Source organism: Danio rerio, chromosome 13 (assembly GCF_052040795.2).
Source record: "Danio rerio strain M-AB ecotype USA chromosome 13, GRCz13ab, whole genome shotgun sequence".
Taxonomy (NCBI): Eukaryota; Metazoa; Chordata; class Actinopteri; order Cypriniformes; family Danionidae; genus Danio; species Danio rerio.
In genome coordinates, this window is record NC_141033.1 from 37,312,094 (window position 1) to 37,338,170 (window position 26,077).

Sequence of the window (26,077 nt, forward strand, 5' to 3'; positions counted from 1 at the left end):
ACTAAAGCTGCCTACAAGCTAATAAGCTACAATGACCATAACAACCAGTCTAATAGTAAGACAAGCACTACAAGACAGTAATATTAGAGGTCAATTATGACCACTAACTGAGACAAAATAAGTAGCATTTATCCAAATAACAGAGAGCATATTTGTAATTTGACACATAAAAATAGCACTGGGGTGTTGTGAATGCTTTGAATAGTTTGAAACACTTTAAGACAAGAAGACTCTTAATTAGACCTTAGATCATGAAGAACAAAATTTAAAAAGTGAAAATTAGAGAGAGAAAAAAATCTCCACTGATATGCGATTGACCATAAAATATTCTTCCATGTTATATTTCAACCAATCAGATCTTACAAGAAAAGAAAACAACACAAGGGACAATTTTGTATGAATATGTATAATGTGATTTAACAGAGGGCTTTAAGAAAACAAAATGTCCAAAATCAAATGAATAAGATACAAAAGTACAAATACATTGAAACTAGCCACCGATTAGCCAACATGTAAGACAATGACAAATTGGCTGAAAGTCTGACTTTCATGGTGGCAGAAGTTCAAGACTCACATCACATTTTTGACAAATGGTCAAAAAACAACGACCTGACCAACACCAATCACAGTTTCCAATCAAAGTCATTAACTTTATCAACAACAGTAGTTTCATGAAACAAATCAGAAAGCAGAATCAATCAGAATCTCACATTCTGAAATATTTGATATATATATATATATATTGGCTTACTAATGATTACGGAGATCCTACAATTTGAAATGAATATATATATATATGTTCTGAACGAATTCATTTCAAATTGTAGGATCTCCGTAATCATTAGTAAGCCAATGATGAATCCAAACTTACTATAAATAGCCCGTCTAGTATTGCTCCATTAACTTTCTTTATTGAAGAATTCTCCCATTCCCCCCCCCCTTACCTCCTTTACCAGGGGGAGCTCTTGAAAACTACCTGATCTCGTACCCCCTTGCATGCTTATCGACCAAGCAGGAAGACCTGGGCTCAATTACATCTCTGAGCTTAGGGTTCTCTCCTGGGACAGCATGCCAAACCTGCTAATATTATCAAGCTATATCTAAGTGCGAACACTTGAATTTATTTTGCACATAATTACAGAGTCCTATAATTACTGATGGTTAAGTAAAGGCCATCTTTTTAAATATCATATTTAATATTGCATTAATTTATACAGATTAGCAATGAAATCAAATGAATGAATGAATGAATGAATGAATCAATCAATCAATCAATCAATCAATCAATCAATCAATCAATCAATCACGCATCCTCTTTCACAGAGCATTTTTGTATTAAATAGTGTATTAGTAGATTTCTGATCTGATTACAAAATAGCAGGCTACATTTTGATACACATATTTAATATAATCAAAATAAAATATTATGTTTTAATGTATCTATTTAGTAAAATGCCCCCATGACTCTTTTGGATGCTGCACTGCATATCTCCTCTCCAAGAAGCACTGAATGCAGTACTGTAATAATAAATAACCTTGAAGCAAGCCATCATTCTTTGATTTTATAAAAAACTATGTTTTTCAAACAGCGGAGTCATCCGGGTTTTACTTCAGTCGGAGGACATGTTTATGTAAGCATATAGTCCCAGGAGGAGTGCTTTCAATTGTGCTGCCAATGTTAGTTTACTTGACATGGCAGAAAGACCATCTGTTTAGTATAAATAACACCAAACTGTGGCCCATCACATATCAGATGTCTATGGTATATTACTATCTTCTCTTTCTTCTGTTTTTATTTATGCATTTTCAGATTTAAAGCCAAAGAAATGGCTTAATTAACTAATAAATGTACTTGGAGCTTTAACAACTAGTTTTACTTATCGATTTTATAGATGTATAGACTATTTCAATGTAGTAATGTCATTGGTCCATGAACCTTCAATTCAATCATAACTTAATGTTAAAACATCTATCATGACGTTATTTATTAATATGTGGCTCTTTTTGGATTCTCAGAAGCGATAGAAATTTAAAATGTGTACATCCCTTAAAAATGGTCTATTAGATCCTGATAGTATCCGGATGTGAGTCACTAAAGGCAATGCCTCTTATGTCCCAGACAAATTAGCTACAATTTTGGTGGGCCTATTTGGGTAAATATGCGATGTTCATGCCAATGTTTAATCTAAATGTGACCATAAAATGGCCCATGAGGTAAATAGTGAATATGGCTCAAAAAGTGCCAACCACTTGCAGGCTACTTTTGGCAAAAATTTTGGCACATACAAAGGATAATCAGGGCAAAAATGAATATGGTCTAATTATATTAAAAAATTATATATGAAAAGAAGGCCTTTGCAGCTGCAGTACTATGCATGACTGTGCATGATAAATTACAGTACTGTGTGTGAAGAAACATCCCAGAAAGCATACAAATGTGGGCCACTTTAGGCAGTTATGTGGCACTGGTGTTATTCCTTCAGCCGAGACCAAATGAATGTGAACCTGAAGTAGCCCACCTGTTCAATGGCAAAGGGGGGCCAAAGATTCAAATTCATATTTGGGCCATTTAAGGCAAAGATTTGGCACAGTAAGCTCTGCCTATTACGACTGTGAACCTATTGTGGCCCAGAAAAAAATATGGCAAATGTGGCCCAGGTTTTTTAAAACATATGTGTAACACTTTTGGCAAATATTCAGCACAGTAAACTCTGGCTAATGCAACCGTTAGCTTATAGTGGCCCAGGGAAGATATGGAAAATGAGGCCCAGTTATCCTAAAACATATGTGGGCCACTTCTGGTGAATATTCGGCATAGTAAGCTATGGCTATTGTGGATCTGAGCCTATAGTGGCCCAGAGAAGATATGGCAAATGGGGCCCAGTTATCCTAAAACAAATGTGGGCCACTTTTAGCAAATATTTGGCACAGTTAGCTCTGGGTGCTTGTGGCTTGAATCAGGAAATGATATCAAAGTATTGATACAGTAATAATATGCACTGCTTGGGTGACACTCAAGAGGAACAGTCAATAATACTAGAAGACACTATTGTGAGGTAATTAAAGGGATAGTTCACCAAAAACTGAAAATTCTGTCATTTACCAACCGTTCAATAGTAGGAAAAAACTCCCAAGGTTTGGAATCAATCGAGGGAGAGTAAATCATGAGTACATTTTCATTTTTTGAGTGAACTATTGCTTTAAGTCAGGGGTGCCCAAACTCGGTCCTGGGGGGCTTGTGTCCTGCATATTTTAGTTCCAACCCCAATTAAACACCTGAACCAGCTAATCAAGCTCTTCCTAGGTATACAAAAACTTTCAGGCAGGTGTGTTGAAGGAAGTTGAAGCTAAACTATGCAGAACACCGGCCCTCATGGGCACCCAGCTTAAGGTGATCTAACTCATTTTGCAATATAATTATATCAGCTTGCATACATAAACAGATGTTTGAATTTTCTTAGCTTTAATGTATTGAATGTCCAACAGTGCCACGTGGAGATGTCTTCTTTTTTTCTCATGATGATTCTATGTAAAACTGCTGTTGTCATGATTCGCAGTACAGTGCTCCGCCGCTTGAGGCCGCTGCTGCAACCACATGGTCACATGTGTCTGTGAACCAGGAAGTGTTTTGGTGTGACGCGAGCACATGCGCCGCTTATCGAATCATCACATTACATCCCATCACATCGCAATCATGCAGAAAACACACAACTACACTCATAATTTAGTGCAATCTGTATGTGTGTGTTATCAGTAGGGATGCTGTGCCATGCGTATGACTGGAAATGTGCGCTCTTCTGTTGTTATGCACCTGAAGTCTTCACGCGAGTAAGTTTTCCTTGTTTTCATTCTGTCTTGTGGGATTGAAATGAGTAGTTGATGTATTTGTAATAAAGTCTTATAAGATGCTTGATTTCATGTGTTCATCGACACGTTGTTATTTGAGGGATGCATCAATGTTCTTAATGTCAAAATGTGTGTCATTTTAATGGCTTTCATACAAACTGGCATAATGATATATTAATAGTGATATATTCTCTTTGCTTTCAGGACTTGCAGAACTGTGTTGGAGTTATGAGTGAATGATGGGTCAAAATGCAAGCTACACTCAATACGGGTCATGGAAAATCTAGAAAACTCGTCAGATTCCAAGGAGACTGTGTCTCCACTAAACAATTCAGGGTTTAAACTGAACAGCACCATCTCTCATCGTGATGGCAAAAATATGGGATTTGTGCTGGTGCATGCAGGTGAATATGTTTTTTTTATGGAATTTGTTTACACAAGACATTTCTGCAAGAGATGTTTTGCCACAGATTTAGCTATTATGTGTTACAAAAGTGATTTAATTTAAAGTAGTGATGGGAAGTTCGGATCATTTTACTGACTTGGATCTTTGAGTCTCGTTCATCAAGATGAACGAAAACTTTTTTCAAATCATTTCGTTCATTTGGTTCAATTTGCCAAAATATTATTAAAATGTTATGAATTGCTTCCAAACACATCAACAACTAGCCCAAAAGGTTGATTGCACGACAAATAACGTTAAGTCATAAGTAGAATATAACAAGGAGAAAATAATAATTCAATGTTTACCTGCTCTTTTGTCTATGAAGGCATTTTTGTCTCTTTGCTCAGCTCACCTCTTCATGTCTTCAAATGTCAGGGGTTCATTTTCGTTACACTGACAGTCACATATAATCTTAATCAATGCACAGTCTAAGCCGATAGGTTTCGGGATCGTTTGTTCATCACGTGACAGAATGACTCAAACCCGAGGACTCGAGAGATGAACGGTGCAATTCTTTTTCCGGCTCTAAACGCATATGATTGGCCCGTGATGAACGAGTGACTCAGACCCGGAAGAGGCCTCAAGAGATGAACGGACCAAACTTTTTACGGCTCTAAACGCATATGATTGGCTCGTGATGAACGAGTGACTCAGACCCGATAGAGGACTCGAGAGGTGAGCGGATCAAGTCTTTTTCCGGCTCTAAACGCATATGATTGGCTTCTGCCAATGTGATGAAGACTTGAAATTAAAGATACTACCTGCACAAATGTGCACACGCGCGGATGAACAAATCACTTCCTGAGAAGACTCGTTGTTCCCCAGTCATGTCAGTCATCAAAAAGAACGAATCGTTCATGAACGACCCATCACTAATTTAAAGCAGAAGTTAAGCAAAAGTAAAAACTTATTGTTATTTTATGCAAACTTAGTCAGGCTATCCAATATTGACTTTTTTTCGTCAGTAGAACAATAAAGACTTTTTGTTTTTAGCTGAAAATTTGGTACTTGGTAATTCATAAAAGTACTGTCAATGTCTAATGGGCCATTAAGAGTCAAGAAGTGGTGAGATTACATTTGTACCCACTGATACATCACTATGTGACAGGAAACTTGCACTAAAGAATATTTTGAATGGGTTCATGACAATTTGCTGAAGTTGTGGATTAAACCAAGTGCAGTTTTAAATTAGTGCTGGGCACAAATGGATCCCGATTAATCGCACCCAAAATAAAAGTTTGTTTTGACATAATATATATGTGTGTACAGCTGTATGAAATCTAAAGGTTTACATTTTTAATGACCTGTTTCTAAATGGTCTGTCTCTAAAAGTAAAAGACCAACCCCCATTGCTGCGCCTGTGTGTGTGTAATGTGTATATTTATTATATATATTTATGTATATTTATTATGTATATATAAATACATGCATGCATATATTTAAGTAAATGTTTATTTACATTTGGATATAAAATATATATGTATATGATACAAATTATATATACATTTAAATATTTTTGTAACAAAAAACTTTTTTATAGTTTTGTTCTTATGTGTGTGTATCACATTTACATGATAAATATAACACACACATATTATGTCAAAACAATAAGGGTTTTTCGATGCACCGCGATGCAGACGTGGACAATTCAGTATCGGTTCAGTAATAGATCTTAACTGGTTATTACGTACTGATGTCATTTATCTCATATGTGTTATAGGGCGGTTGAATACTATGGTGAGGGAGATGAGCGCGAGTAAATAAAACACAGAAACTCTGCTCAATTCACTGCGTGTGTTTGCTCTACAGTCATTCAGTGACACTGAAGTTACAGCAGAAGCCCCTATTTTACTGCTTTGGAGAAAATGAAAGTAAACTCCATTTCTCTCTCACACACTCATGGCGGTCAATCTCCTCTCGGCTGTCATACTGAGTGTCCGCTAAGTCTTAAAAAGTTTTAAAAGTTGATAAAACAATTTACAGTAATGTAAGGCCCTTAAAAAGTAATAAAAAGTCTTCAATGCTATCTTACAAGGTAATCAATTTTGTATAATTTTTGATTATGCAATGTATAGTTGTATGCTACAGTTTGCCAATATCGGGATGCTGTGTGGTTTATAAAATCGATGAAATCCTGCTAGGTTTGACAACTTGATTCTTTGTTTACTGCAATTACTGAGGCAACACAATTATTCTTGATTTAGTTCAGGATTAGTTTCTTTCAATCAGTATTTAGTGAAATTTGAAATGTCACCAATGTTTCTGGTCGAAACCTAAACTGGTGAATAGAGTCTTAAAAAGGTTTGAAAAGATATTGGATTTTACTTTCTGAATCCTGTATATACCCTGTTATAGCAATACTTGTGGGTCTAATCCAGATGCAAGTGTGTCTGCAAAGCCCCTTTTCTCCACTGCGACTATGATGGATCAGCTGTGATCGCTGCTGCCATTTATCAGTGTCACTTAGTGCCAGAGCATTAGAGCCAATCGCAGCCCTTTCTGTTGAGCGTGTGACTAATCATAGGTGTTTAACAACTCACTCGACAATGCTCAAAAAGCAAGTGGGATAATATTTGCATATGTTTATTTGCTTTAAATCAGGGGTCACCAATCTCAGTCCTGGAGGACAGTTGTCCCTGCAGGGTTTAGCTTCAACTTGCCACAACACACCTGCCTGGATGTTTCAAGTACACCTTGTAAGACCTTGATTAGTTTGTTCAGGTGTGTTTGATAAGGGTTGGAGCTAAAATCTGCAGGACACCGGCCCTCCAGGAACAAGTTTGGTGATCCCTGATTTAAATGTTCATGTTTTTCTGTGCATGTACTTTAGTTTTGTTTGATGCATTCAAAATGAGTGTTTTCTTTGAGCAGGTCCACATAAAGTTCAGTTCATATATCTGACTGCTTGTATTAAAGGACAAGATTGTATTACAAATATATATATATATATAAATAATATAAACATTTTAATACAAGAATTGCAGTGAAGTAAAAAAAATAAAATTGTGTATGGAAAGCATCGTCGTTGCACTGAGATGTCATATTGAACTGAATTGATGGCGTGATAAACAAAACAAACTTTTATTTTGAATGTGATGAATCTTTGCCCAGCACTAAATAAAATAAATGAATAGTAAAGTTTCTTACTGGCGACATGGTGGCGCTGTAGGTAGTGCTCTCGCCTCACAGCATGAAGGTTGCTGGTTCGAGCCTCGGCTGGGTCAGTTGGCATTTCTGTGTAGAGTTTGCATGTTCTCCCCGCGTTCGCGTGGGTTTCCTCTGGGTGGGATTATTAATCACTTTTTTTCATAAGATCTCAGTGTATCATCAGGAGCCACAATAATTAATTTTGTTCTACCTCTATATAATTTTTGACTCAAAACACTGATAGCTAGCTATCATCAATGACTAATGATTTTAGCTAAAACTCTCTAATGTTCTACTGAATAAAAAAATTGTTTCCTACATTCTGGATGGCTTGAGTGTGAGTAAATTAACAGCAAAGTAATTTTTGTGTGGACTAGCTCTATAAATTGATGGTTTTATGTGCAGAATGTGACACATGGGTCATTCATAAGTAAGAAAAAGGAAATGTTTACAAGCTTTCAAGTTATTCCAAACCATTTTGTTATTATTTTTTGTCCCTGAAACACAATAGGGAAAGGTTTTATACTGTATAAACATGACAAAAAAAGTTTGTGTTACTTTTTCGCTGTGATTCAAGTCCTCTGAAACCATACAAACAGGCTGTAATTTAAGTGATAATGTTTCACTTCCATGATGTTTTTATTCTCCGTTCTGCATATTCCGCCCAGCATGCCATATTTGCAAAATGATGGCTTTTGGCTGTAATGACGTCAAATCTGGTGATGACAGTTGAGCGCTTTGAATATTATCTGTCAATAACAGTCTTACATTTTCTTATCAACTAAAAATTTACTCATGAACTGCTTTTATAATACTTTTGATGGTGTTTTTGCCATTTTCTACATCTAGATCACTTTGCTGTAATTGCAATTGTAATAACAATGGGATTGGAATGATATAAAGCTGATTTAATAATATTAAACTAGGTTGGCAAACTGATAAAAAAAAAAAAAAATCATTGATTATGAAGACTTTTGACCAAACGTGTCTGTGTTATTTTTGATGATTTTATCTTCTCAGGGGCAGGGTATCATTCTGAATCCAAAGCCAAGGAATACAAACATGTGTGCAAGAGAGCTTGCCAGAAAGTAAGTTTCATGTGGTTCTTTATTTAAAATTGATGTCTAAAGATACTTGTGCATTTTTGCTGTGCCCTGTAACCTTTGGATAGCATTCTAGAGGTCATTTCGACATCAATTCACTGATATAATCGGCTTTTAATCCCAGCTCAGTTTGTCTGATTTTCTGATATTGATTGTGTAACTTTTAAACACAGATTGCTTACCTTTGCGAAGTGTTCTTATATTGCCAATATGCACAATCTTAAGATATATTTTGCAACTAACAGTAATGCATCGCTTGGCAAGTAGCAGTGCAGTGCTTTTTCCCTGTCCAAAGTGCCGTGTAAAGGATGAAAAGAAGGGATCAAGCTCGAGTAAAACACCTGTGCCAGGGAATTTGAGTTATGTGTTGATAACATGACACCAGCAGCGGCCCTGAGCTGCTGCCTGGCTTAATATACCATTCCACCCTCTCGGCTTGTCAAGTGGAAAACACTACAGCTTTATTTTCTTTTTGAGCCTTACACATTGGATTTTCACTTACAGCTGAAGTCAGAATTATTAGCCCTCCTGAAGTATTAGATTTTTTTAAAACTTATTTCTAAACATATTAGTTTTAATAACTCATTTCTAATAACTGATTTCTTTTATCTTTGCCATGATGACAGTACATAATATTTTACTAGATATTTTTATACTAGTATTCAGCTTAAAGTGAAGTTTAAAGGCTTAACTAAGTTTATTAAGTAAGACATTGTATAACAATGGTTTGTTCTGTAGACAATCAAAAAAAATTTTTTAAGGGAGCTAATAATTTTAACCTTAAAATGTTTTTAAAAATAAATAAAAACTGCTTTTATTTTAGCCGAAATAAAACAAATAACACTTTCTTCAGAAGAAAAAAATAATTAACATCATATCAACATCAAAACATCATATATCATATCATATATCATATAAACATTAAATATTCCAAAAAAATCACACTAGGACTAATAATTTTGACTGTATTTCTAATTTGTGTATATTTTTTTACTGTGATTGTTTGTACATGAAGCCCCAGAATTTTGAAGGAGAATAGAGCACGTGCTGTGAGAATTTTTTTTTTTTTTTTTTTGGGCTTTGGCAATCATGAGTTGCTGTCATCAGCTGATTTAATGTGTTTCAGGCTGTGGACAGGCTCAGAGCGGGAGGATTGGCACTCGAGGCAGTGACAGCAGCTCTTGTAGAGCTGGAGGTGATGGTTGATCACAACAACAGACCAACTAATTGTTTCCTAAAAGAGACAAAAATAATATGCCTATTTTGTGTTATGTACGTATTGCAAAACTAAACAACACAATGATATATTTTTTTAAAGGATTTGACAATTAATTCAACTGAAAATACAAAATTAATTTATTCATTCATTCATTCATTTTTTTTCGGCTTATTCCCTTTATTAATCTGTGGTCGCCACATTGAACTGGATTGAACCGCCAATTTATCCAGCATATGTTCATTCTATGAATGGCTTTTGTTCTAGTTTTATAGTTTTGTCTACACATTAAGCCATGGATTAAAACCTTGCAACATAAACATTCTTTTAAGACTAAAGTGTGACATTTATGGCTTTTTTTCAATTGTCTTCTATTTCAAGAGAGCTCACAAAAATGGTGTTTAAGTTTGATTTTTTTTTTTACAGGACTCCCCATTCACTAATGCGGGCACCGGTTCCAACCTGAACCTCTCGGGTGAGGTTGAGTGTGATGCCAGCATCATGGATGGCAAATCCTTAAACTATGGAGCCGTTGGAGCCTTGAGTGGTGAGTGCATCTATAAACATTATTAAGGCTGCTTTGAGCTTGTCACAATGTGACAATTTGATGTTTAAAATTAATCAAACCAAAGCAAAGTGATGTTTGACCCAAAAATGTTTGAGTTTCTTTCTTCTGGTGCACACAAAGTAAGATTCTTTAAACAATTTAGGAAACCAGCATCCACTGATTTCCACAGTATTTTTTCCTGCTATTTATTTCAATGGCTACCAGTTTTTCACCATTCTTCAAGGTATATTTCTTTGCGCTCAACAACAACAAAAAATCCATATTTTTAAATGTGAATTCGTTAAAAATGGTAGAATTATCACCAAAAGTTTTAAGATGGTTTAGATGTTATTTTATTTTAGGTATTATTTATTGTTGATGTTTTTTATTGTTATTTATTGTTTTATTGTTTACTTTTTATAATAGAAAAGTGCTATTTATAAAATGTTTGTAAATGTTATCTGCCTTTGCCATGAAATAGCCAACAAAGCTGATATGACAAAACAAAAAACTCTCTCTCAAAAAAAAACAACAACAAACAAACAAAAAAAAAACAACATCTCGTAAAAGTTTGTAACCATTCGGATTAAAAGGTTGGATGTACAGTACACTACATATACGAACACATTTTGGTCCTCCTTTTGTTGTTTTAGCATAGTTTTAATGACCTTCTAGATAAAAGAATGTTCTCAGCATTAATATATACACGGATAAAAAAGAAGTATGCACACAAAATTGAGAAAAACAAAACACTTTTTCAGTTTTCAGAATAAAATGGCTATGAGTTCATATACCACATCCAAGTTCATCTTCTCTTTTATGTATTTTCTGCTTTTTCCACGTCTGTTTAGGATATCGCATACTGCCTTTATAATACTATATTAAGGTCAGACATTTCATGACCGTCTTAGCTGTTTTGTCTATAAATATTGTGAATGTCTAAAAATATCATATAATTTCACAATCAATATAACTATCACTACTGTTCAGGTGAAGAGATTATTATACGATATTATGAGTAAATATAAATAATTATACTAAAATGTATACTAGTATAATAAAGTTATGGTATACTAATATAATCATATACTTTAGTATTTTAATATGCTAAAGTTTATCCAGTATTGGGTATTATGTTGCTTTTTGGTGCAGTGAATGTTTTTTTTTTCTTAAAGTAAAAAATGCAAGAGAAAGCCAAACACAGGTTTCATTTGCTGTATTTAAAGCTGTCTTGAGCAAAAGTGATACTAATGCTGCTATTTCTATCAGGAATCAAGAACCCGGTGCTGGTATCCAGAAGACTATTAAGTGAAACTCAGAAGGGGAAGCTATCAGCTGGCAGGATTCCTCCATGGTGAGCTTAGCTCTCTGATGTTGGCTTGATAGCTTGTAGGCATATACATGACCTGACATACTTTATTGATGCCTCTGGGGAAACATTCAGATGTAAACCAGAAAGATGTCAGTCACTGCATGCACATGATTATATGTACACTATTATATGTAAATGTAATGCAGTCATACTGAGCCTTTTTTTGCAAGGCATAACATGTTTGGACTAAATGCATTCATCTTGTTGTGAAAAATGTAGCAAATATATTTTCTTTGCTACAGGGAATTCATTCATAGATTGCATAGATTGACTATAGATTGCCGTGGTCCCAGAAAGTTTTACTTATGCTGTATTCATTAGATAACACAATCTCACACGTTTGTATTATTTTGAAAAAGGATATCTCATTTTAAGGTTTGTCAGGTTTTAAGTTGTTATGCTACAAATACAAAAAAGTAAGATGTTTTTATGTTCACCAAGGCTCCATATTTTTGATCAATGATATGGTTAAATTGTAATATTGTTAACAGAGTATTACAAAAAGATTTTTGTTCTGTTTATAAATTTAAAATGTAATTTACTAGTGTTGGCAAAGCTAGATTTTTTAGCAATTATTAAAGGGGACCTATTATGCACTTTTTTTACAAGATGTAAAATAAGTGTCTGATATCCCTAGAGTGTGTATGTGAAGTTTCAGCTCAAAATACCACACAAATAATGTTTTATAACTCTCTAAACTGCCCCTTACACCGAAAAAAAATTATAGATTTTTGCAAATTGTTGCAAATGTTGAATTTAAACAAACAAATTTAATTTAATAATGTCCAACTTAATTTGTTTGTTTAAATTCATCCCAAATAAATTGTTTACAACCACCCACTTAATGTAAAAAAAAAATCGTAAATCCAAGGAATAATTTTTTTTCAGTGTAGGCTTTGATCCTAATTGTGTCATTTTGGTGACTGTCACTTTACATTTATATGAGATTGTGTTGTCTTTTCAAAAGAGAGTGTAGTGAGAAATACCTATGTGTCAGCAGAGTGGCAGATACAAAAACAAGAGTAACGTCCCATGCTAATGAGGGAGAGATCACCAATAATGGGCAGGGCCTGATGACATGTAAAAAGGGACAATGTCAGTCAAAGTGTTTCTGCAGACATATATATTGTATACCATTAGAAGCTGGTAATATTCACAGACTGTGTTTAAACCTCGTACAAACATGATTTTTGCATAATAGGTCCTTTTGAATACAATTATACAATATTAATATAGTTTTACAAGTATTACAATAGTATAGAGCTGGGCCATTAATCAAAAAGGAATCGACATTCAGAACCTATAATCAATGTAATTTTTCCAGGTCAATTTCTTCAATTACTTACCTAGTTCTTTTTTGACTGTTCTTTTTAGGCAGTGTGTGTTTTAGTTTCAGTTGATCAACGCTGATGTTCAATAAATAATCATAGATAGTAGACAGTGTGTGTTTTTTTTCATTTATTTTAAAATCAAGTAATGAACCTTCATTTAAAAATCTCTCACTTGTAATATGTGAGCATAATTACTGTGCAAAACCTGTCAGTGAGCTATGAGGGCAAAAAATAAATTTAATAAATATAATATTCGTTCATTAATCATAATCAAGTTCAGATGTTCAATTAATTCAGATTTTGATTTTAGGCCAAATCACCCAGCCCTATAATACTAATACAGTGATAATACAGGATCCTTCAAAAACCGTTCTAATATTCCTGATTTGGTGCACAAGAAACATTTCTTATAGAAACATTTGTGTACACTCATAAAAATAACTCATTGGATGAACTCAATTTAATTGAGGGCATGACTTCAATCCAATAAATCTATTTAGCACCAACTAAAAAATAACTATTTATACAAATGAAGGCATTTAAGTTAGTCCAACATGATTTGATCAAATAAAAGTTTAAATACATTTGTGTTTTTATTTGAACTCAAAGGTCTGCTAATATCATGTGTTTCTATTATGTGTCAAACATTTCTACATCTCTTAGTTTTATTTGAAGTTATCCTAAATGAACTAAAAGAGCCATTTTTAAACATATTTCATGTGTTACATATACTGTACAGATGATGAGGACTGATCTCTGAACTCATTTTAGGACAGTTATTGCTCACCGAGCAAAGCAACAAACTGCATTTTTGTTAATTAAGCAGCCAACACTTAAAGCATGGCTGCTTCTGCATTGTGGTAATCTCAAAACTCAAAGCATTACATGAACATCTTTTAAATCTTCAAACTAAAGTGAAGATTAAACTTTAACAAGTCTTTCTATTATTTTTAAACACCTAAGAATACTTTTATTGTCAATATTTCCTTCTCTTAATTCAATCACACACAAAGCATTGCATTTTGCTGTAGTATTTATTTCTTAAATCAAATACAGAAGTAATTATGTATGTTTAAATGTGAAATGTACTGTTCCGAAATATACTCCTGTTCCTGTATAAATGTAGCGTTTTGCAGTTTAAGTTTCTCCCTTTTATATCAGATCTACTGTATGTTTTTTTGTCAGTTTTTTAGTGGGAAAAGGAGCAGAGCAGTGGGCCATCAGCCATGGTATCCCAGCATGCCCTACAGAAAAGATGACCACCAGTGAGTACCAGACCACCCAGTCTCTTCTTTCAGCTGCTCCTGCATGCTTGACTACAACGTTTCTTTTTATTAGATTTACACACATTTGTAAGCATCAGGGCATGTCTTTGTATTTGCGTAATCTTGTTAACTGCGTTATTACCTGTGTTGGTAAAGGAAGCAGAAAAGTAAAAATTAGATATGTCCCTTTAAATCAAAAGTCTCATATTTGAGGTGTATTTATTTGGTAAGAGGCATTTTAGAGGCAGTTTTTAATTGAAATGAAGGTCTTATGTAAGATATAATATTCTCTCCACACAGTTTAGATCTGTAAGGTGTGACTGGCGTTCAGATTTATTTAATAGAAGAACTTGCTTTTTATTCTCTCATATAATTTAATGAGCTTTTGTTTGAGGCCTGCGGTGGAGTTTTCAACCTTTTCCAAATCACTTGCACACTGACTATAACTTGTGCGTCAATTGTTATTGTAGTTAGTTATTAATGAACAGATCATATTATTCAGAGTGATAATGGTAGTAATATAATAATAATATTATATAAATTAGTTCCTTTATAATGAGTTCACATAAGACTAAACAAATGAAAACAGAGAAAGCTTACAACACAAATGTTATGCAGATGTTAAATATAGATAAAGCATTGTTAATGTTAATGATATTAATTGTTTAATTTTAAACTTGATAGCTCAGGATGACAGTGGTTGCATAGTAAGAAGGGCTGTACGATTCTGGCTAAAATGAGAATCACAATTTTTTATTTTTGTATTTTTTTTGCTTAAAATCAAGATCATGATTTTCTCTCGATTCTATAGATGAGAAATAAAGGTTAATATGAATAGGCTATTATTATTAATTCTACAAAAATAAATAGTAAAACAACAACATTAATAATATTACGCCTACGTTTAGGTCTCCTGTTAGTTAAAATGATAAATTTTGTATAGACTTGGAATGGAGGATTTGGTCCAGGTTGTTAATGCACAGTAAAGTGATGCATTAGGATACAACTATTTGAAAATATAAAGTTGAATTATTGTGTTTGAGATATATGCTTGCAATCTGTCATTGACAACTTTATTAGACAATTTTTTTCACTGGTAAAATGAGACATTTGTCATTCTCAGATTCCCTTAGGGCTGCTCGATTTTGGGAAAAATCATAATCACAATTATTTTTGTCATAATTGTAATCACGATTATTCAAAACGATTACTGTTAAAGTAATAAAATAATTAGCGCTCTTGAGAATTTTTTTTTAAATAAATATTTCCCAAATGATGTTTAACAGGAATTTTAAGTACAGTAACAGTATTTCCTCTAATATTTGTTTCTTCTGGAGAAAGGCTTTTTATTAAAGGGGATTCCATTGAACATAAAACAATTAAGTTGTCACAAAAAACTCAAGAATTGTGTTGGTCCCACTTTAAAGTCGTTTATACCTGTGAACTTACATAGTAACTAGATGTGTAAGTAGTATAAACTACAGTGTATGTACACACTGGTACATAGTATTTACTTGTGTAATACTGGTGTAACTACACGCATATAAGAACCAACTGAATAGTATGTGTAAGTTCAAATGTGTAACAGGACATTGGTAACAACACTAAGAAAGTAAACATCTGTAACAAGTATTACGTAAGTGCATTGTGTAAAAATAATATGAACTTGCAGGTGTTTTCCCACTTTCGCACCTGACCATGTGAACTCTGAACACTGTGTTAGAATAAGAATGACAGAACTAACGCTGCATTAGAACGTTTCACTATGTGATACCAGTGTAATTACAGTGTAAATCCTCAGGAACTGTTCACTCGAAATAGTGTAAAATGGTCACAAATTACCGTGTAATATATAAAACCTAAACCTTTGTGCAACTGTTTAACAACAGCAAACTTCTGCCAAAAAAGTATGTGTATATATAGAAATAGATGCCTCATGTTTATATCCTGTTTTAGAGGTAAATTGTAGAATCACATCAGTAATTCATATTAAAGAGGTAGTTTAACAAAGATTGTGTTATTAATGTCCTGTTACACATTCGAACTTGCACATACTATTGTGGGTTGTTACATGTGTGTAGTTACACCAGCATTACACATGTAAATACTATGTACAAGTGTATACATACACTGTAGTTGCATACTACCTACACATCTAGTTACCATTTAAGTTCACTGGTATAAGCAACACTTAATATAAAGTGGGACCAATTTTGTTTTTAATTCATTTCAAAGTTTCATGTTTACACAACAAAGTTTTGCAAAAACGCTGTATTACATACGCCAGGCCAGTTTTGGCACTGTCACCTTGTTGATAAACAGTATTGTAAGGAAGTGACGATGCCGTCGGTGTGTATGTATAATTTGCTGTAAGATGTGTCTCCAATATTGGTAGTAATGTAAAGTAAATCCACACTTTCCAAGCACATGACAATGGCGCCATTTTCAAATATATGCGTTTTCAATTCCAAAGCCACAGTTGTTGTGTAAATGAACAGGGAAAACGCATAAAAAGATTTTATATCTGGCTGTAAACATGTTGTGAAATCAGCTCCTAAATAGTTACCAAAATATAGCCAGCTAAAAACAAGAATTTCAAAATTTTTGTGATTACAACAGGTCTCTAATGCAACATTACAACTACAGAGCGCCTTGTATGCTCTTGTTTTTCTTTTCTCATATAATTTTATGCAGGTATAGACAAGGTTAAGTTTAGAATTTGAAGTTATTTATCAAATATTCAATTTAAATTTATATTTAAACTTTTAATATAATTTTTTTGTGAATTAAATTAATTTCTATTTTTATATTTGTTTGTGTATCATCTCTTATTGAAATAAGGGATTTTCTTATTATATAAAGTTATCATGAAATGGCCATAATTTGCTTATGTGGCAATAAACAAACGAACAAGCTTAAGTTTGAATACAAGTGCTTAGTGCCAGGTTCAATTTTTTCTTTTTATCTCTTTTGTATTTTTCTGATAGTGGCACATCATTTCATTGACTCACAATTGGTCATGCCGTCTCATCTGTTAGAGTGTTTTGAAGCACTTGACTCTTGGTTACTCTTGGTTAAATAACTTGGTTATTGTTTACCAGTTCTAATTGCATTCCATTGAATCCTGTAAAATGACTTAATTGTGCTCATTTGGTTGATGTGTTTTCTTTGATTAAGAGATTTTCACAGGAGTGGAATGCGGCGTTTGGTAAACAATGGCTTCTATACTTTATTAGAGGGCCCCATGCCGACTCCCAGTGTTTGTCGGACAGAGACAGAGTGTGTGTTGTCAGTGCTGGAAATGATCTGATGCCAAAACCATGACCTCACTCCAACACATGTCCCATTATTTAGGGAGACTTTAAGGATTTTGACCGCATTTCCACCAATAGACTGATTTATTATGAGAATAAAGGCTCCGCTGCCAAACGCACACCCTCGCAGCAGTATGCTATCATGAATAATTTTTAAGCGATACGGCCACAGGAGCAAAACATTTGTCAGCTTTTAGTGGTTTTGGTGACTCATCACACACACACGTATGCATTTTGGACTGGAAGTCAAAGCAGTTGAGTAATATCTGTTATTGAGTGTTATGTCTTTTTCAACACGTTGCAGAGTTCAGTTTGTCAGGATACAAGAGAAACAAGAGGAAGATGGAGCTGGCGGAGCAGGTTGAGACTAAGAGGAGAATACAATCGTGTGGACATGTGAGTGAATGTCCAAAATGATTTGGACCCTGAATCAAAGCAAAGCCATTGCCTTCATTTTCTTACTCTCAAAACATTTAAATAGTTAACAATAAATGGTAATATCTTACAATTACCCATCATTTATTATCATTTGTTACTGCACTAGGAAACATCGGGGGTTCTATTTTAACGATCTAGGCACAAAGTCTAAAGCGTATGGCACAAACACATTAAGGGTGTGTCTGAATCTACTTTTGCTATTTTAAGGACGGAAAAATACATTTTGCGCCCTGGTGCATGGTCTAACAGAGTTGTGTTTATTCTCTTACATGAATTATGGGTGTGTTTTGAGCATAATGTGCATTAAACCAATCAGAGTCTCCCATCTCCCATTCCCTTTAGGAGTCAGTTGTGTTGCACCATGGTGCATTTGCTATTTACTTGGCGGACTTTGTAAGTTGAAAAACTGAATGCTTCACTAGCGAGAAAACAATTAAACAGATCATCTGCAAAGCGATGATAAAGAACGAGCCTCCAGCATTCAGCCTCTTTACTTTCTCTTTACCTTTACTATTTGCTTTACTCCTTTACTTTCATGGATAAGGAAACGTGAAAACTCCACTAAAGACATCATTTATTTTTTTTGTTAAGCGCAAAGTTTTGTTTCAAAACTATTTCTAAATTCAGTTCTAATTTCTAGCAAACGAATAAATGAGCATTAATAATGAAATGTGGTCAAAACACTGAGTTATATCCAAACACCTGTCCTATTCTTATGCCCCATATGGTGAAGCATACGTCTCCTAAACAAATCTAAACTTGTTTTTATTAAAACAAATATAAATATGCATATAATAATAATATAATAATAACATTATACAAAAGCAAATTGTCATAAATAAACTGAAAAAAAGCCCCCTGACATGATGAAGGCACAGAGGCTGTGGTTTTTATATTTATGTAGACATTATATTTTTTGTAACATTTGAATCCATCAATCTTTTTCATATGTAAAGATATTTGTGTATTGCTGTACATCCTGTGTGTTTCAAGATCTATTCTCGTTCCACAAAATTGCAACATGCCAACAATGCACCTTAACACTCCTCTTTTATAGATTGGCACACCTATGAGTTCAAAAAGTGGTGCAAATGGATTTGCTATTCAAATAACGAAGTGTAAAACATAAAAATTAGGGTTGTGCTGATCTGAAAATAGGGCCCACTGAGGTTTATTTGCATAATTTATTACATTTGTTAATGTTAGTTATTAATAAAAAATAAATAAATAAACAGTTGTTCAGATCAGTTCAATATACATTAATGAATGCTTAAAGATGTAATTAGTAAATGTAGATTTTAACATTAGGTAACAAATACTGTAGTATTCTTCATTAACCAATGTTATCTCATGTTAGTGAATGAAAATTTATAGAACTAATAAGGTTACATTAGTTACAAAAATGTACTTAGGATATATTTAATACATTAAGTGTAAATATAATAATATTCATTTCTATAATTTTATTTTTATTCTTATTGAGGTTGTGATTTGTACAGCATGTATTTATTTTTATTACATTCATATTATAGAAATTACAATAAAAAAAGTATTTTTTACCCTTGTGAACCTAAAGGTTTTCTTTAAATATAATTTATGTAATAATATATTTTTGTTTTTTGTGTTTTTTAATGCTTCTTAAATTTTGTGATGAATTCTGAACTGCTTTTTTATGAATGAAAGGTGTTTTGATATTATTATTATTAATAATAATAATAAATTATAAATTTGTCCTATTGCAAAATCTTACCAATTAGTAAAAATAATTGATCAATTGGTCAACTGTATTAGGTGATATTCTAATAGTTTAATATACTGTTTTGTGGAGAGGACCAATGAGATTTCAGTGTGGGTGGGGCATGAGTTCAGAAATAGTACTACCATCAAAACACCCCTGTCCTTTGTCAGATCTGGAGTTTCTTTTTATGTCTTTGTTAATAAAAGGGAAAGGTTTAACCTTCAGGATATGCTGTTTATTTCTGACATGTGTTTTTTCTTAAACGCTCTGATTAAAAATAAAAGGATAAACTAAATATGCAAGTTTCTCCCTTTAAATGCTCCAGTATCTATAGGTTTCCACCCTCCCATTTAGTTCAACGCATTTAATTAGGCCTAAACACAGTGCAGCGGAGGCATTTGCTCTGACATTATTACTCGACTGATAACAGGATCTGCATCTGTTCAGTCCTCTAATTCAAAACCACCACATATACCCAGAGGAGGAAACCCGTCGGGTAATGACGACCTTGAAGGGGGGTGTGGAGACCTCAATTACTCACAATCACAGGAAACACGCATACACACACTTTCTGCACTGCTGACATGGCACTGCACACCAGGAATTTGACTTGGGTGACACGCTTCTCTGTGGCACTCTTGTAACACAAGTTCATCAGGCAGAGGTGAGAATGAGATGAGAATGAGTTTATCCATTTACTGTGGAAGCCTGTTTCCACTGCTGAGGGAAAAAAGGGAAGGTAATTGTTAGTTGCTGTTTTTTACATGAGGCAATTCATATTTGCTAGTTGTTAAGACAAAATCACGAGATACTTTATATTCTTGCAACTGCAAAAAAAGTCCAATTCTGAGGGAAAAGAAACACTGACTAAGATTGTAAGTCAGGAATAAAATGTTTAAACACACTGCTTTGAAAAAAAAAAAGCAGTGAAAAAAAAAATGGACATAAATTGCTATTACCTTTTTTAATATTCAGAAAAGAAGGTTTCATTATTAACAGCACATTTCTAAACATACAATTTATTTTATACACCATTGTAGTAGAGATCTGTGCGGGACAAACTTTTTAGTTCCGCTCCCACAAGCTTTTATTCCGCACCCGACCGCTCCTGCCGTATATTCAGCCTTTGTTCCCCCTCTGCCCGACCCGCCCCATTTTCTACCCAAACCGACTAGGCATGGGCCGTTATAACATTCTGACGGTAGATAACCATGTAAATAAATATCACGGTATCAAGATTACTGCTCTAAAATATTCTTTTTAAATATCTGGGTAAAAAACAAACCCTTTTCCCCTTTCTACACAATATATTTAAATTTGGGAAACATTTAAAATATTTTGAAGCAGGAAACATGTACGGCTAAATAATTCATATGAATCCTTGACTTCTGCTGTCTTCATTAGTTTCTAAAACACACATTTTTTTTTTTTTACATTTTTAAAACGCCATCTTTGGATATATTTTTCTGCTGAAGATACTGTTTTTCTAAAAAAACAACAACAAAAAAGTCAATAAAAAATCGTAAACATACCTTAGGAACGGTATTACAGAACATTTTGGCGGTTTTAAAACCTTGACTTTTCCAAACCGCCGTATACCTTGAACATGGTTATCGTCCCATGCCTAGACCCGACCATTCCTGCTAAATTTAGATCTGGTTTCCAAAATCTGCGGTTCCAGTTATGTGACTGCTCACGGGTAAAACTTTGAGGTATAATCCCATTGCGCAAAGGGTAATTTTTTTCTAGTTGCATCTATGAGAGCAAAAAGACTCTCATACATCATGACTGCCTGATGGGGGTTTCCTAAAAGTTAACTGACCGTTTTCTTCACTTTGCCCTCCTATGTTGGTAAAGCCCGCTCTGAGGAGCGTTATGAAGATGATGCGCGCACAGACTGTGAATAAGAGCATGTGCAGAAAGCACTGGTCATGCTTTCATCATGTGTAACAGTCATGAGCACTGGCTGTACAGGTGCTCAATAAAAATGAAGAAATCAAAGATATACTGTTCCGAAATAACATCGGGACTCAGGATTGCTATATTGTTAGACTTCACACTCTAAATCACACCAGAGTTGTCCACCGCAACCATGTTTTATTAGCAAATCTTTTCCCGCGCCGAAAGAAATCTGGTCAGGTCCTGTGGAAATGCAGACCTTTAGATTGTAGGGTTGCCAGTTAGGCTTTTTAAAATGATTAAGTAATAATGTTTTAACGTGAAAGTTAAATTTAGTTTTTTTTAAAGAGACCTTTAGTATGTTTTTGTTTGCCTTAACACTAGAACTACTATAATTCTACAGTAACTAGAATTACCATAGAGGTTATTCTAACCATTTTTATATAAGACGTCATATTGTCATATCATATTTACAGTCAAAGCTTCTATTGAAATAATAAATTTAAGCTTTAAATGTTTGTCATTATTCACATAAAAAAGCTTGTTGGTTCGAGTCCCTGCTGAGCCAGTTGGCATTTCTGTTTGGAGTTTGCATGTTCTCCCTGTGTTCCCGTTGTCTGTAAATGAGTGTTTCAATGTTTCCCAGTACTGGGTTGCAGCTGGAAGGGCATCTGCTTTTGTAGCACTAACTATGCTGTTTAGAAAAGACATATCTGAAGAAAAGTTATGTTCTTGCCAACAGAAAGCTATGTTTTTGATAGCAGAGAGTTGCTAGGCATTAGAGGTATGCATATTTAAAGTCAGAGGGAAAAGTAGCAGACAACTGAAGTGCATGCAGTCATTTTGACAGATACTGTAGTTCTAGGTAGAAATATTCAAAACTCTTGTGTTTTGTAATTTTAATTAAAACAACGTTAAAGGGAAGTATACATATATTGAGAAAAAGTCAGGGAAAACAGATATGTGTGTTTTATTTTTAACAGTTAGTTAATTTCAAAAAATTAAAACTGTTTAAAATGACCGCCTCAGTAATTGTAGTGTTTCAGAATGTGTATAAGCTAGTGTGCTTCTAAACACAGGCAACAATTTAAAAAGTGTGTGCTTTCAAAATGTACCACCTCTCATTTCCATCAATATGGTTCAGCATTTTTGATAACATTACTGTGAAATTTAGTTCCTATTGCTTTCTATACTTTAATAAACAGATAGCAACTCCAGCTGAAACCAGTCAGATTTCATACAATTTCTATTTTCTACAGACATGTGAAAATGAACACCTAACGAAATCTCACCTTTTCCATATTGGGGTATAAAAGTTGTCTAGTCTTGCGCAGATCTTAATATTTTGTAAATAAAATCAGTACAAACTGATAAGCGACAACATGGCATCAACGAAAATAAATGAGGCACTGCTAATCAAATGACTTTACTCATCAGCAGACGTTTTAGCAGTTTGTTGTTCTGGAGCCTTCAGGTGTATTAACACAATTCATGTCCAGCATCTAAAGCTTAGCCAAAACTGGGTCATGCACCAAGACAACGATCCCAAACACACCAGCAAATCTACAACAGAGCAGCTAAAAATAAATAAATCATGGTGGTCCAGTCAAAGTCCAGACCTCATGCTGACTGTGCAAAAAATCCTCCAGGTTGATCCGATTAGCCAAGTCTTTGTTGTTGGGCTCAGTTTGATATTATAAAATGAATGCCACTGTTGATGTCCTACTACTGTATGTGTACAGTTGCCAAAAAAACATGGAAAACATCTGAAGATGAAATTAAAATTTAGAGAATAAAATCAAACAAATAGTTTGAGAATCCATCAATATCAATAATATCAATCGTCTGTTATGAGAAAACAAAAAGTGCTTTGTTGTGACTTTGTTTGCCTGTATACACTTACCGGCTCCTTTATTAGGTACACCTGTCCAACTGCTTGTTAAGCCATTTTTTAATCAGCCAATCACATGGCAGTAACTTAATGCATTTAGGCGTGTAGACATGGTCAAAACAATCTGCTGCAATACAGACCGAGCATCAAAATGGGGATGAAAGAGGATTTAAGTGACTTGGCATGGTTGTTGGAGAATGGTCAGACTGGTTCGAGCTGATAGAAAGGCAACAATAACTCACTCGTTACAACCAAGGTATGCAGAAGAGCATCAGTGAATGCACAACATGTCGAACCTTGAGGCAGAAAGGCTACAGCAGCAGAAGACCACACTGGGTGCCACTCCTGTCAGCTAAGAACGTGAAACTGAGGCTGCAAATTTCACAGGCTCACCAAAATTGGACAATAGATTTGGAAAAACGTTGCCTGATCTGATGAGTCTCAATTCCTGCTGTGACATTCAGATGGTAGGTTCAGAATTTGGCATCAACACCATGAAAACATGGATTCATCCTGCCTTATATTAATTGTTCAGGCTGCTGCTGGTGGTGTAATGGTGTGAGGGATATTTTCTTGGCACACTTTGGGCCCATTAGTACCAATTGAGTACTGTGTCTACGCCACAGCCTACCTGAGGATTGTTGTTGACCATGTCCATCCCTTTATGACCACAGTGTACCCATCTTCTGATGCCTACTTCCAGCAGGAAAACGCACCATGTCATAAAGCATGAATCATCTCAGACTGGTTTCTTGAACATGATGATGAGTTCACTGTACTCAAATGGCCTCCACAGTCATCAGAGCTCAATCCAATAGAGCAACTTTGGGATGTGGTGGAATGGGAGATTCACATCATGGATGTGCAGCCCAAAAATCTGCAGCGACTGTGTGATGCTATCATGTCAATATCGACCAAAATATCTGAGGAATATTTCCAGTACCTTGTTGAATCTATGCCATGAAGGATTAAGGCAGTTCTGAAGGCAAGGGTCCAACTCTGTACTAATAAGGTGTACCTAATAAAGTGACCAGGAGTGTATTTATTCTAAAAAGAAACTAAGAAAGAGCATATTTGTTTCACATTTACAAAAAAAAAAAAAAAAAACTAAAAATGCTGAGGTTTATGAATTGTACAAGAGTTTTAAGAGCGTCATCAATGTGATTTGAGACCATGGTACTTCAATGCTGCCAAAGTCCTGCACCCACATCTTGAAGTCATTTCACCGAATTATTTCCCGTACATGTTAGCATCTCTCCTACTTTTTTGGTCAATTTTCAAGGAAGCGATTTGACAGGTACACATGGAATGCAGGTGTCGAGGGAAAATAGGTTCCAGTGCAGATCCATCCGCGATGGTGACGCTTGTGTGGTCCCAATGAGAAAGTGAAACGTTGGGTCACTTGAGGGTCATTAGTTGCAAATTACACTGTCTGAAAATGTGGGTGAAAATGTTATTCAAAGAGAAAGACAAATACGTTGTGGTTTAACTTGCATTGGTTTATGCGGTGCTCAGGATTGGTGTTGGAAAACCTTGTACGGTTTGTTTTAAAGATAGCATCGGTTTAAAGTAAATGATTTCTGTCGGCTCTGTCTGCATGAATGATGTGTGCCTCTGGGATGCCACATGCGCTTTCTTCCTTCAGTAAAGACTTTTCACTGATGCTATGCATTAAATGGTCATTAAGATAACAACACATCCCCCAGTCTTCTCTCAAGTGGCCTGTGGTTTGTTTGATTTTATAAGTGGCATATTTATTGTTTTACTGGGGAAGTAATGCATTTGCTTGGCATGGATGTCTCGGGGGTCTAGGAGTTCACACTTATTTTATTGCATTTAACTTAAAACGGAGTTGTTTCCTGTAACTTCTGCATGTTCCCTGTGGATTTGATTTTTAGCACTTAAGTTTTCCTTCTATTCAGAGGGCCTGTAAATATTTGGGAATCTTAAAGATATGTGACGATGTTTGCAGAATGAGAGCGCTTGAGAAAAATGTAATTATGGATTTGCAAGGGTTATGGTCAGATTTATGCCTCAGAATAGTTTTGCAAAAACCACAAATGGCTAGGCATAAACTTGGGGTGAAAAGAAAGGTGCTTAAAAAACATTTGGGGGGTTAACTAAATCTATTCAGGGCATATGCCCCGGAAACCCAGCCCTACACCAGCAATCTTTCCAGGCCTGAAATTGTCATAAGTCATAATATCTACTGTACATACAAAGTATTGTTAAGCAATACACAATGTTTGCATTTGTGTATGTGTGTGTGTGTGTGTGTGCGTGTGTGTGTGTATAAAGTTGAAGTCAAAATTATTAGCCCCCCTTTGAATTTGTTTTCATATATTTTATTTATTTATTTATATATTATTTCATACATTTTCACAGTATGTTATATTTTTTCTTTTGGAGAAAGTCTTATTTGGTTTATTTCGGCTAGAATAAAACCAGTTTTTGATTTAAAAAAAAAAAAAAAAACATTTTGAGGTCAAAATATTAGCTATATTTTTTTCTTTAGTCTACAGAAC

General features: G+C 34.5%; 1 protein-coding gene across 18 annotated transcripts in view; it reads left to right on the forward strand.

Moving 5' to 3' along the window:
• Positions 1-3,657: 3,657 nt before the first annotated feature.
• tasp1 (taspase, threonine aspartase, 1) overlaps positions 3,658-26,077 on the forward strand; it is a 57,715-nt gene continuing 35,295 nt past the window's right edge. For 12 of the 18 annotated variants that reach the window (XR_015505307.1, XR_015505308.1, XR_015505309.1 and 9 more), the window contains exons 1-8: positions 3,658-3,828; positions 4,051-4,250; positions 8,459-8,526; positions 9,668-9,736; positions 10,184-10,304; positions 11,574-11,658; positions 14,193-14,272; positions 17,891-17,982. Coding sequence is in view for 7 of the 18 variants with exons in the window: in XM_087278303.1 (XP_087134429.1) it covers positions 4,121-4,250; positions 8,459-8,526; positions 9,668-9,736; positions 10,184-10,304; positions 11,574-11,658; positions 14,193-14,272; positions 17,891-17,982 (645 nt within the window). In the remaining 11 variants the exon portion in view is untranslated. Of the gene's footprint in view, positions 3,829-4,050; positions 4,251-8,458; positions 8,527-9,667; positions 9,814-10,183; positions 10,305-11,573; positions 11,659-14,192; positions 14,273-17,890; positions 17,983-26,077 lie in introns of those variants that run through there. The other 6 variants (XR_015505316.1, XR_015505317.1, XM_087278305.1 and 3 more) reach the window with 2 other exon arrangements.